This window comes from Callorhinchus milii, unplaced genomic scaffold, assembly GCF_018977255.1.
Source record: "Callorhinchus milii isolate IMCB2004 unplaced genomic scaffold, IMCB_Cmil_1.0 Scaffold2, whole genome shotgun sequence".
Classification (NCBI taxonomy): domain Eukaryota; kingdom Metazoa; phylum Chordata; class Chondrichthyes; order Chimaeriformes; family Callorhinchidae; genus Callorhinchus; species Callorhinchus milii.
In genome coordinates this window covers 111369229-111383404 of record NW_024704743.1, presented here as the reverse complement: position 1 = coordinate 111383404, position 14176 = coordinate 111369229, and the positions used below count along the sequence as shown (strand labels likewise).

General features: G+C 40.6%; 2 protein-coding genes across 2 annotated transcripts in view; one reads left to right on the top strand and one right to left on the bottom strand.

Moving 5' to 3' along the window:
• LOC103180774 (serine incorporator 1-like) overlaps positions 1–14084 on the bottom strand; it is a 60181-nt gene extending 46097 nt beyond the window's left edge. The window contains exon 1 of the mRNA XM_007896811.1: positions 14040–14084. Within this exon, the coding sequence (XP_007895002.1) occupies positions 14040–14084 (45 nt within the window). The remainder of the gene's footprint in view (positions 1–14039) is intronic.
• Positions 403–14176, top strand: part of pkia (cAMP-dependent protein kinase inhibitor alpha) — a 39057-nt gene continuing 25283 nt past the window's right edge. Inside the window, exon 1 of the mRNA XM_042332399.1 lies at positions 403–501. The gene's annotated coding sequence lies outside the window, so the exon portion shown is untranslated. The remainder of the gene's footprint in view (positions 502–14176) is intronic.

Sequence of the window (14176 nt, the reverse complement as noted above, 5' to 3'; positions counted from 1 at the left end):
TGCCTGTGCTGTGGTTATGACAGCTCGACCTCCAGCGGGCATTCTGCGACCAAAAGCCAGACAGGTTTCACACGGTCCATCGCAGCAGCCAGGAGACAGCAAAGCCCTCTGTCTGGGGCAATGGACAGTCTGCAGGGACTGTGAAGGGACCATCGCAGTGAGAGATCACCGAGAGAGCCAATGGATCGGGGGTGTTTCTGTGGCTGGTTTATAGAGGGCGACGTTTGCCAATGCCGAGCTCCAGTGTGTGTGTGATGGTGTAGTGTGTGGTGTAGTGCAATGCAATGTGATGCACTGACCCTGCAGCCTGGGAAGCAGTGGTTGAATCCCGCATGATGTCATGCTGAAAGGCAGCTTGCAATTGCCAAGCGCAGTTTCTCCTGTGTCGTTACCATTACAGGGCAAAAGGAGCCGCTGAGCCGCTGACTTTTTATTTGTTGGTGTCTGCAAAACATCCGCAATGCTTTAATCCCTCTGCATGTTTAACCTTTTTATAGAGAGGTAAGTGACACTGCTGTGATTTCCTATTTTCATTTTATATTTAGAAAAAAAAGCAAACCAGCCTCCCTACCTCCCCAAGCTGAATGCAAACACTTCACGTTGGGGCTGAACGCCTTTGTTCAGGGTAACGGTCACAATGTGTGTCTTCATTTAGAATTACTGTATTGCCTGTTTTGCAAAATGCAATTGTTGGAAGAAGGGAATTTGCATTTGGAAGATGTTGACGATGATGATGCTGATAAAAGGTGTGGTTTTGCAATAAAATATGTGCTAGTCAATCTGCTTTGTTTCAGATCACAAAGAGTGTCTGTGAGAACCGGTGTGGAATAATAGGTTTTAGCATGCTTTATATAGAAGGGTTTTCTAGCCATGGGGAAATTTGCATGTCACAAGCTTTTAGCTCCCACCCTTCACTGCATTGCCTTCTTATTTGCAATGCCAGCTTCATGGACTGTACACTTATCAGAATGGATAGGACCCATTTATGACTGTATTACCGGTGGTGACACTGGTATTTTGCCATCCTTGACAATAATCGAATGGAATAGCTGTGCCACAGAGGTAGGTTGTGTTTAGCAAGGCAGTCAGTAGAACAAAAGTGAAGTGTTGCAGGGCTCTAAACCATGTGTGGGGCTCAGAGCAGCCACATAGCCAGTGCTGTAACATCCTTACCAGTACTACAATTGTCAAGTCAGTATGAACTATTCCTCTTAATACCTGTCAATCCTCTTCTATTTTACATATTTCAGCATTATAAAATAATAGATTGTCATCCTAGGTCTAAGTGGTTCCTTCTGACGGTTTCTGAGCCGGGACAATGGAGTCATTTTTCTTTTAAAATAAAGCTTGATGCTGCGTTGAGAAGACAGTAGGGTGGGTGTTCTGGGAGGGATGAGATCAAATAAAATGATGGGTCTTCTTCATCCAAACTAATCTTGTGATATGCATATGAATGTGAATATGACTCCCCAAAGCTGATTAGCAGCAAAATGTTTGTTCAAAAGAGAGGTTTGGATTAAGGATACCCTTTGATCCATTTGATCCCACAAAATACACAGTCAATTCATTTTCCAATAAATTCTGTGAAGAGCTCTGAGATGACTCAATGATGTGATAAGATGCTATATCAAATACAGGGGTTATTATTATTATTGTTATTATTATTATTATCATTGTTATTATTCCAGCACCTTGGGAGGTCCTCCCGACGTGAAAGGCGCTATACAAATGTAATCTTGTTGTTGTTGTTATTATTGTATGATCCCCTCAAAATACCAACTCTACCATCTTACCATTACAGTTTCTTGCTACATTTGAAATGAATCAAGTGCCCTGGCTTGTACTACCTTTCCTAGCTCAACCAAGCTCAATTGATAGCACACTTGTCTCCAAGTAAGAAAGTTGTAAATTCAAGCCCAGACATCAGGACTTGAGCTCCTAGTCTAGAGTAACACTCCCGTGAGGTGCTGGCTAACCTTGTCAACCAAAGCTGTAATAGGTGGGGCATTCCAACTAGACAGCAGCGGTGGTTTGCCAGTGTGTGTGAAGGTAAGCTGTGCATTTATATCTGATTACACTCTAGTAGTACCCCCAATGCACACTCTGGGGTGCCCATGCCTGGGGTAGTCAGCCTCTTACCAACCCTGGGTCTTGTCTCTGGAATGCAGACTGAGCACTCTGTGCCAGACAAACAGCAACTATAATTTGGTTTGGACACTCTTGTATGGCGATGGGTTTCTGCATGTGTTAGACATTGGATCGACCAAAACTAAAGTCCCCTCTGACAAGTCTTTTTCAAGACTAAACAGGCTATAGCGTATATAGCATTTCTCCTTGCTGGTTCCTGGGGGAACCAGTCTCATTGCTTTCCGATGCAGGTTTGTGGTTGTCATAAATAATATAAATCACCAATAGGATTTCTAAATCCTCTAAAGATCAATCAATGGCCAATGCAGTTGCTTTGCACTCAACTGGTGGTCTCCTTGTGCTAGAACAGCACAGTAAGTGCACATCAAAGTATTCCTCAACTGAATAGCCAAATGAGGCTTTCAAAATAATATTGAGCTTTCTGCAACTATTAATCCTAATAGCTTTTGCATTAGGATACAGAAGATGAATGTATAAGTTTAAAGGGGGGAGAAGTGAAGGATCCATGACACTACCCACATGAAGGGTTCTATATAATTGCAAGTTTTTGTTAGGGTCTTATTACGGAATGTTCTGGATGCCCCACAGTTTACATTTTCCATGTGAAGGAGGCTACAGCAGTCATATTATTTTTTGTGTCAATCTATGACTTTCAAAGATATTATAGCAAGACTGCTAATACATTTCGTGATGACACCAAACTAATGTGGCTGGGTGAGTCTGATAAGAGAGGTTAATAGGATTTAGAAAATCATCTGCACAAATAATAATCCTTAGGTTGATACAGCAGCATGTTACCATGTAGCCGAGACATCTCAAAAGCACTTCATGGGATTTTGCTGTGAAGTGTAGTAACTGTGCATTTGTGGTAAAACGCAGCAGCCAATTTGTACAATGTCCCACAAATAGGCATGAAGTGAATTATCAATTCTATCTGGGGGATTGTTAGCCAGGCAGATGGGACTTCACTTAACATCTCATCCAAAGTACGGCGCGTCTGACAATTTGTTGCTCCCCTAACACTGTACTGGAGGGACAGTGTAGACTGTGACCTTAAATTCCTGAAGTGGGGCTTGAACTCACAACCTTCTGACTCCGAGTTATGAATCCCACCAACTGAACACCCGTGAACTGAATGGGCTCAGGAATGGTAGTTAGATTTAAAGGTGGATGAATGTAGCATTGTCCTTATTGGTAAAAGAACCTTGGAATGTATAGGTGACGAAGAGATTACCATAACAAAATGTGTAAAAGGGTTTGGTCATTAGATATTAACACAGTTCATTGATGGTGGAATCTAAAATGAGGGTTTCGCTAACTATATGCAAACCACATGTAATGAGGAGATTGCACTCACTGTTAATTGTGTAATTAGTAACCAAAGATAAGGATTTCCAAATCATTAGTTAATTACATAATTAAGGGCACCTGTAATATCCTTTGTACATATGGGTTTACACATGGTTATCAGAACGTGCAAAGGTCAACTGTTCGGGCACATGGAGTTGTTATCAGCAACACAAATCAAGTGTTGATGCATCTCAAAGGCAAACCTATTGCTATGCCAATACTTTAACTATGTACAGTATGCTTTAGCGCTTTGGAAGGCCAAGACATCTTTGTAAACCATTGTGTAGCACAGTGAAGCCCAGTTAACTTCAAAGAGATGTTGACATTTCCATTTTAGCCCAACGTAGCATTTAGCAGCTGTTGGCCAATTACTGAATAAATGATAGGGAAACCCATCCAGCACAGAAATTGAAACATCTTTGAAATTCTGTCTGTGTGCTTTGTTCTGCTAGATGGAAAAGCAATGCAGGGATAAATCTAAAAAAAATACTAGCAAGAACCTGTGCTGCAAACAAGAATTGAATCCATTTTAAATGAAAAATAACTGTGCCACATTTTTCTCACCCAGCACTTCTAGAACTGGTTATTGCAATTTAATAACCTGTGTTTTGCTTTTAAACATACATGCGTACATTGCCAAACTAGTATTCTTCGGTAACAAAACTGAAGAATGTACGTCTTCCTTGTATTGGATATATAATGACGGAGTCCTATTTAAGCTGAATAGATGATTAACATCTCTCTCTTTGATTGGCACTTTTTTGACTGGATTGTTGCTGTTCCCATACTTTTATATATTGCTGTAACTGTTGTACTTTTATTACTTATGTTTTAGCTTAGTTCATCAATAAAAGTCAAATCAATTCTCAATTGTCTGAACAAAGTCACAGTCAATGGTGACAGAGTATCAAATCTTTTAAAAGGGAATTTCCTCAATGGGGCTTTTTGTATCAACCAAGAACCTTCCTGTGTGAAAGTAATCTAAACATGCTTCTTGGCCATTGGTACTCTCAATGATTAGATTTTATTTACATTCTGTGATTGCGGAGAATCTTTCAGAAACTCTTTCCGAAACCTCTGGAGATTCCTGAGTACAAACATTTCTGGTTTGGGATTTACCAGTATATAACTACAAATGTCTGACATTCATTTTAAAGTTGAATGAGGCAGCAACAGTTGGTCAGTTGTGTAACTGAATTTCTATTTGTAATACTTTTACCATTGGGGGTGAGTACAAGATTTTACTATGAGGAAAATATCACAAGATATTTTAAGTTATTTTTGCTTGAGAACTGTTCAAGTGAATCTGAAAGACAGTCAGTCACATAAGCCTTTTGCGTTAGATTTCAAAGCAAATGGCTGTTTGTTTCAAATCTCTTTAAAGGGCAGTCCTGCAATCTCTATTCCTCCTGTTTGCACTTTTCCTGCCAGTTGAATTTCAAGCCTAACTGCCTTTGATCATCAATTGGTCAGGAAGTTGAAGTTCAAATGACTGAGTGCAAGAAACACAGAGCTTTAATTCCCCTGGTCCTGAGTTATTGTTTTTGTAACCGCAAACAGGTTGGGTCAGATATGAAGATGTTACCAACCTACCAACCTGCTCGCTTCCTCCGTTCAGCGGGCTCCAGCCTGCTCCATGTCTCCCGCCCGTCGGTGGCCGGGCTTTCAGCCACTCTGCCCCCACACTCTGGAACTCCATCCCACAGTCCCTTCGCCTCGCTTCCTCCCTTGCTTCCTTCAAGGCCGGTCTCAAGACCCTTCTCTTCGACTGTGCCTTTGGTCTCCCTCCCACCTCTCTGCCTTCCCTCACCCCTACTAAACCACCCCTCCCCCATGCTCGGGCCCCAACACCCGACTGTTCAATGCTTTGGGACGTCCTCCCGACGTGAAAGGCGCTCTATAAATGTAATTTTATTGCTGTTGTTGTTATCCATCTACAGCATAACACCACTAATATAAATAAACACCCAAAAATCCTACCATTTTCCTCCTCCTCCCTCTCAACCATCATCAACAATATGAAGCCCACTACCTGCTGCCTTGACCCCCTCCCTACCCAACTGTTGATCACTCAACTTCCTGGCCTCTACCCCTTGCAGACACAGTTAACCTGTACTTCACCTCAGGCTCCATTCCACTCCACCTCAAAACCACTGTCATTACTCCCCTCCTCAAAAAAACACAAAAATCCAAAACCCTTGATCTTCCTACCTTTGCTAACTACCGGGCCCATTGCAAATGAATTGGATGTTATGAGTGGTGGGATTTTCCTGTGCCATTTTTACGTAAGGTTGTTAGTTCAAGGCCCACTTTGGACCTTGTACTCACAGTCGAGGCAGATTCTTGAATGCAGTGCTGATGAGATGTTTAACCAAGCTCCCATGTTTCCTGTTCAGGTGGATATTAAAGATTCCATGGTACTACTTGAAAAGAGAAGGGAGTTTCTCCTGGTCTCCTGGCCAACAATCCCCCAAATTATCATTCATTTTGTGGAGTCCTGTAGCTCAGTGGTTAGAGCACTCGCTTTGAAAGCGAGAGACGTAAGTTCAATTCCAGGCAGGGCGAAACCTTGGGTAAGTTTCCTTAATCCACACGCCTAATAATAATCCCTCCAAAACCAAAAACAATAATAAATTGGTCATTTTCAATCTACGACTGTTTGTGGGACATTGCTGTGCGCAATTGGCTGCCGCGTTCGCCCACAAATATACAGTCAATTCACTTTACAGTGTGTTCTGTGAAGCGCTTTGGGATGTCCTCCCGACGTGAAAAGTGCTATATCAAATGCAAGGATTATTATTATTATTATTATTATAGACTTCTGTGGGACTTTGCTGTGTTCAAATTGGCTGCAGAATTTGTCTACAAATACATAATCACTATACTGTAAAATCCTGTAATGGGCTTTGATATATCTTGAAGACATGATAAGACCCTATATCAAATGCAAGGATTATTCTTTTTATTATTATAAAGTTAAAACATTTAATTCCAAAACTAAAAGTTAATATTAAAGATCAACATTAAAATGAATATTTTGACTCCTGGCATCAACAAAGTTGTTTTTATATTCCATGGAAATAGTAAAATAAAATCTCAAACAATTGCTTTGCTCAAATGGTTAGGTCTTTTATATTGTGCCTCTAGTGTATGTGGAGTAATGCTGTGTGTCTTGACTGGGGCTATTTTGGAAAGGTCCTGACAGTGGGACACCCACTGATATTCACATGATGAGTGAGTCATAAACTGCGCCCTCCATTTTACCAACCACTGTCTGCTCTCAATAGCAATCCAATCAAACCCAAATTACATCAAGCAGAAAAATTACAATTAGTTTACCACCAAACGTACAAAAGTAAACGAAGATTAAAGCTGCCATTCAGCAGCGAGCTCAAACCAAATCCACCAGTCTGATGACTCCAATGCTGATCAATGCCACATTTTCAACCCATATCCAATCCCCATTTTTAAATGTCTTTATGTCAATTTGTTGCTCGCTGCTAATGTTGTGATATTTGCTCCTGATCTTCTATGGATCTTTTGTTTCCTCTAAATTTGCAATCAATCCATGACTTTGGTCACTTAATCCACAACCTTTTGTGGGACATTGCTATGCGCAATTGGCTGCCAGATTTCATCTACAAATTATATAGTCAATTCACTTTACGGTATACTCTGCGAAGAACTTTTGAGATGTCTCGAAGACATGATGAGGCACTATATCAAATGCAAGGATTATTATTGTTGTAACTAACTTCTTAATTCTTCTTAATTGATAAGCAACACTTCCAGCAAAATTACAGAATAGTATCAGTATCAGTATTGCGCGCACAAAGTCTGAAGTCCTGTTAATGCTAATGTGTTCAATAAAACCAGTGGCTACAAATTTTTAAATACACTTTAAATTATGATCCTTGCATTTGATACAATGCCTGATCCCATTAAAACACTCTAAAAGTGCTTCACAGAGTAAAGTGTAATGACTGTCTCGTGAGTCAGTTGTTATTCTGGTTTTTGGTAATTTAGCTGATCTAATTATAATTAACTGCTCTAATTATTATTAATAATAATAATCTGAGGATTATTATTATGATATTTCACGGATGAGATGTTTTTCACTATGGCTGACAAAGTAAAAGAATGACCTGATAAGGGTCTTCCCCAAAGGCTATGATAGGGTAAATAGTATCTACTGGTCGGTGAGTTAAGAACTGGTTGGAGAAACTTTCCCCTGGTTGGAGAAACTAAAACCAGGGGTTACAACCTTAAAATCAGAGACCAGCCCTTTTGCACTGAATTGAGGAAGAACTTCTTCACTCAAAGAGTGGTGAATGTATGGAACTCGCTACCCCAAAGAGCTGTTGACGCTCAGTCCTTGAACATATTCAAGACTGAGAGAGATATATTTCTTATTGCAAAGGGATTAAGGGATATGGGGATAAGGCAGGGTTATGGTATTAGCTGGAGTTAGATTAGAAGATCAGCCATGATTGAATGGCGGGGCAGGCTCAAAGGGTCGAATGGTCTACTCCTGCTCCTACATGTTATGTTATGTTATATTATGTTATGTTAACTAAAGTGCACAAATTGAAGTATTCATAAAAAAGAGTTAAAGGGGATATTAGAAAACATTTCTTTACACAGAAGGTAGTTTAAATATGGAGATTTTTGCCACAAACTATCATCAATCCACAATTGTTTGTAGGACACTGCTGTGCGCAATTGGCTGCCGCATTTCGCCCACAAAAATATACAGTCAATTCACTTTACAGTATATTCTGTGAAGCGCTTTGAGACGTTTAGAAGACATGAAAAGCACTAATATCAAATGCAAGGATTATTATTATTATTATCTCAGCTGGGGTTTCCATGGCAGTGCTATCATGGGTCTTAGGGTTGCCTGGTACTAGGGAAAAGTCAACCCTGTCAGTTCCTACTTCTCTCTGCCACCCAGTGATACCCAGTGTTTGTGCGTCAGCCTAGCACAGCACTCTCGCCTATGGGTCAGAGGGTTGTTAATTGAAGCCTCATGCCAGGACTTTGAAATCATGGTCTAAATTGACATTCCATTCCAATCCTGCGAGCCTTGGATTCATCTACAAACTATACTTCAGAGTAAATCATGTGAAGTACTTTGAGACATCCTCCCGACGTGAAAGATAGTATATCAAATGCAAGGGTTACTATATTGTTAATGTACATGTGTATAAGTTAGCTCAGGTCCACTTAGCTATGATAGCCCCACAATCAACACTGCACAGTCTTTAAGCTTGCATGTAATGTAATATAGCTCCTGTGCAGAGGTAGCACTGGCTATTCAGCAGCCTGGTACCAGGGTAGATAGTCCACCCAGTAATTGTCTGGCAAACTTTCCTACTGCTTGTCCAGCTGGGACCACCCTGCCTGTTAGGGCTGTGGCTTGCAGGGTTAACAGGAGCTGAGTGGGTTGATTCCCTGCCCCCACTGATTGTCTGCCTTTCCAGGTCTTGCTGATGAGCCAGGCTGCCATCAGCACAGCCCTGCAGTACTGCTGACCCACCTGGTTTAGAAACCAGATTACCAAGACCGCCACAGAGGGTTGGCTTCATTCTGACATTTCGGTGCCAAACATGTCAGTTTGTAGCCAGTTCAGCTCCAAGGGCCCCCCCCACCAACATATGACAAGCCTTCACTAGGTGGAGGGTAGGTACCAGGAACTCTCTGTGAGCTTCCTGGTGGGCAACACAACTCAACATGAAATGTGTGAGAGCATTGCCACCATCTTCTTGTGGGTAAGGATTGAGCATTTTGGTTACCAAAGGCTTGCTATGCGCGTGGTATCAGGTGCCACTGTGAGTTTACACCAAGGGGAAGGGGGAAAGCAAATTGTATCTTTTGTTGGCTACCTCCAGTAAAGGTACAATAAAAACATCAGATTGAAAGAGACACAAATGAGGGAAGAAATCAATTGAAAATCATTTGGCAAATGGTTATGATGTGTGCTGAAAGTCATCGAGCATCAACAGTGAGCTGTAACTGTGCACTAGATTAGTCATCCTGATATCACAATGTGAGAGTAGGAAAATTGGAACATTAAGAGAATATTTTCATCACGACCTCGGTGTCTTTCAAAACACTTTACCATGTTGTTATGTCGAGATGTGTGTGTGAAACCCAGTACAATGTCACCAATTGCAGCTGATTTTGAATTATTATTTCTGTTTGGACAACTTTCAAAAATTACAACGAATCCTGGAAACCGTGTTTAAAAACAAGAATGCCAGAGATTTCTGCTCAGGTTTTGGTGCTACTAATCTAGAAATGTGCCTCAGTTGGTGGCCCTCTCGCCCCTGAGTTAGAAGATTGTGGGTTCAAGGCCCAGGACTTTGAACTTGTGTAGTCTAAGATAACATTCCATTGTAGTGCTGAGATGTGCTTCATTGCTAGTGGTGTGGTGCTTCAGATGAGCTGTTAAACTGAGATCCAGTCTGCTTTTTCAGGTGGACGTTAAAGATCCGACAGCACTAGTTGAAAAGAGAATAGAATATCTCCTGCTTTTCTAGCCTCCAGATAAAATTGGGTATTCATTTCACGGCTGTTTGTGGAATGCTACTGTGCGCAAAACTATTTGTTGCGTTCATCTACACTCCACAGGAAATCCTGTGAAGTGTTTTGAGAAGTCCTCCCAACTTGAAAGATGCTATATTAAATGCAAGGATTATTATTCTTTTTATAATCTAACGCCATGATGTACCTGGAGATTTCACAAAGCAGCGATGCTGTTTCGAGGGGTCAAGTTAGTGGGAAGCACACATTTAGAAATGTTTGAGATGTCCTGGATAACATAGTTGGTTGAGCATGGACAAGGTCGTGGGTTTAAATCCCAGTGGGACTTTTCACTCTTTCAAGGTTGATAAGACGAGCACCATGTCTAAAAATATTGTGCGTGGTGAGGGGAGGTGGGGGGTGTGGGAGGGAGTTGGCAAGCTGTCACTAATGTTGTACTGGCAGTGAGAAGATAAAGGTAGATCTATGGCAATCCAAGGTCATGGTTGACCTGCCTTGTCATCAATCAGAATAGGAGCTGTGGACACAACCTGAAGCTGCCTACTGGGTGAGGCAACCTGAGCTGAATACATCCTGTGCAGTGAAAGTCCTTTGTTTTAAAAAAGTAATCTTCTTAAACCTATATTAATTCTGAGCTGAATATAAATGAATGAGTTCTCTAAATTGCTAATCATAAGGTACCAGAAAGGAAGTCTGTATAATGTAGGAACTAGCTCAGCGAAAAGCTTTATTTGTTTATTTCCTTTATCTATTGATTGATTAATTGAGTGTAATCCTGTTGTGCAAAGTAAAGTCAGAGGTTTAATTGCTGATACCGATCTCATAGTAATGCTGAACAACCTTTAGAGAACTGTTCTTTTAAAAGTGATTTCAACTGAGCAGTGGTTTGCTTTAAAAAAATAATAACAAGAATCTTTGCATTTGATATGGTTCCTTTCACCTCAGGAAACGTACCACAGGATTTTCTATAAAGTGTAGTGACTGTCAGTAACTCTGTCTGTCCAGCGCCTTGGGACATCCTCCCGACATGAAAGGTTCTACACAAATTTAATTTTGTTGTTGTTGTTGTATATTGTAGCCAACCTGCACTCAGCAATGTACCACAAACACCCATTGTTAATTACCCTCTGAGTAAATAAATAAATTGTATTATCTGTCCTAATATTGTCTTTTACAATTCTAAACCTAGGTCTTCTTGTTCTTTTGTCTTAGTGGATCCTAAAGTATTGTTCTGGGTTTACTATTTTCAATCCCATATAATATTGTATGTGCCTCTACGGACTTGCATCTGAGTCATCTTCTCACAAGACTGAAGAGTCCTAGCTTTTTTAATCATCACTTAGATGAAAAGTAGGGCGTTCATTTATTATGTAACAAGTCTTTTCCCTCAGAGGTCCCAGTATGTCTTCCTGGGTCAAACCATTTCACGTAATGGGTGAATTTAGCTGACAACAATGGAAGATTTTTCGTCCAAATGGCCATTCCTTTAAACAGCTAAATTGTGCATTTGGTGATGAATGTGGATATTTTGAGTGAATCAGGAAGTCTATAATAGCCTGGACATCACTTGTCCACTAGATTACATGTATATATATTTCTCGAAATTAAGATTGTGCTTTTTTTTAGCAAATTCTTCAACCCAGTCTTTGTTTGAGATCCAAGTTCCCACAGTTCTTTTTGGATACGGAGGATGTTAAAGATCTCGTGGCACCATTTGAAAAGAGGAGGGATTTTCTCGCCGGTCCATAGCCACCAATCACCCAAATAAAATTGGTCATTCATTTCATGGTTGTTTTGGGGACTTTGTTGCGCATAAAATGTCTGCTGCATTTGTCCACAAAATACACAGTCACTAAACTTTCTCAATAAATCCTGTAAGACAGTAGTGGCCAACCTTTTTGGTCTTCCAACCATATAAATATTTCTTGATAGATTATTTATTTATAGCCACATCATAAACAAGCCTCAAAAATATTCTTTGTGAGTCGACTCACAGTGAGTTGATCCAGGATTCAACATGAATTAGGACAATATTCCATTCGTAATCCTCGAGGGGTCACTTTCATGCTGGCAGTTGTCAATGGCAACCTTGCTGACGTCTTTGTATATGATAATTTTTGCCAAACCAAAATGTGATGAACTATAATAATGATCCTTGCAATCGATATATCGCCTTATCAGATCGTTGAGACGTCTCAAAACGCTTCATGGGATATACTGCAAAGTCGATTGACTGTGTATTTTGTGAGCGAAACATGGCAGCCAGTTGCACACAGCATTGTCCCACAAACAACCATGGTCTGAGTGATCAATTTTGTTTTTGGGGGATTGTGGCCAGGACACTGGGACAAACTCCCTTCTCTTTTCGAAGAGTGTAATGGGATCTTTAACTTCCACCTGAACAGGCAGATGGGACCTCAGTCTAACATCTTATCCGAAGGACGGATAATCCATTGCTTTTGTTGCTATTAGATGATCGTCTCCATCTTACCGTCTCCGTTTCTAACATGATGTGCAGAACTCATTGTCTGATGCCTTGTGTTTATTATTCAATCAAAGCAACCATTGTCTTTCCGAACACCATGTTGCCAGTGTCCCCCACTGTGTTACACCATGTAAGACATGGTCTGACTGGTAGCTGCGATTCCTACAATCGCATCTGAGCAGTCAGTGAAACAAACACACTGACTCAAAGCTGGTGATTCGTCACTAGGAAAAGAAGATAGTAAAATCTGCTTAACCAGCAAGGCCTCTTCCATATCTCCTTAGCAGGCACCATCTATTCTCCTGGAATTCTTGCCTAGTTGCCTTTCAAAGTTAGGGAATAATATCCTAATATTTAAAACCAAAAACAATAATAAATTGGTCATTTTCAATCTACGACTGTTTGTGGGACATTGCTGTGCGCAATTGGCTGCCGCGTTCGCCCACAAATATACAGTCAATTCACTTTACAGTGTGTTCTGTGAAGCGCTTTGGGACGTCCTCCCGACGTGAAAAGCGCTATATCAAATGCAAGGATTATTATTATTATTATCCTATCACAAAATACACACACCCAGATAGTCTGCTAGCGTAAGCCAAGAGGATACATTCGCAGTTAGCAGAAGCCAAGGCACAACCGTACCTATTAGAATGTTACATTTCAGGCTGATGAGGAACCAAGTGAAAAGAATCCTGACCCCAATGACATGTCAACATCAACATGTGGAGTCCTGTAGCTCAGTGGTTAGAGCACTCGCCTCACAAGCGAGAGACCTGGGTTTGATTCCTGGCAGGGCGAAATGTTGGGCAAGTTTCTTTACTCCACATACCTCCGTTTACCTAGCAGTAAGTAGGAACCCAGTTGTTAGTCGATTGGTGGATCGCTTTCCCTGGGATAATAATAATAATAACCCATCAAAAAATTTTTTTTTCACTTAATCCACAACTGTTTGTGGGACACTGCTGTGCTCAATTATCCGTTGTGTTTCTCCCAGTCAGTTTACTTTATAGTATATTCTGTGAATATTTTTAGATGTCTAGAAGACGTGATAAGGCGCTATATCAAATACAAGGATTATTATTATAACATAGCACCCCCTCCCCCTATTGATACATTTCTGAAGTGGATTATAAATTGGAGAGGTTGGAAGCAATGGATAGTTGCAGATGGAACAGCATCAGCAGCAGGTATAGCTGACCAATTTGTGGCATAAATTCACATGTGCTGTCAAACATGTGATGCATTAGTCCCATTCACTAAACTGCAGGCAGGAACATATACTGCAAGCAACCATATTTATCTCGCAAGCTGAAGTTGATCACAGGTTTTTTTTGGAACTGGGATAACTTGTGACAATATGGTTACAGACGGTGAAATAAATGTTTTAAATATAGATCATGAAGAATACTTGTCAGGAACAACACTTGTCAGGTTATAATATTTATTCCATAATGAAGCAGACCTCATAAACATACCAGACTTCATAAACTTACCAGAGCTCATAACTTACCTGTGTAGTGATGACTGCAGACTTACCAGAGAGGTTATTGACCATCATGTATTCTGTGCATAGATAGTTTGGAGCTATTGTGATTCATAAAACTGTACATTTAGTGAGAATTTTTACTGTTGTTGGGAGTAGTGAGG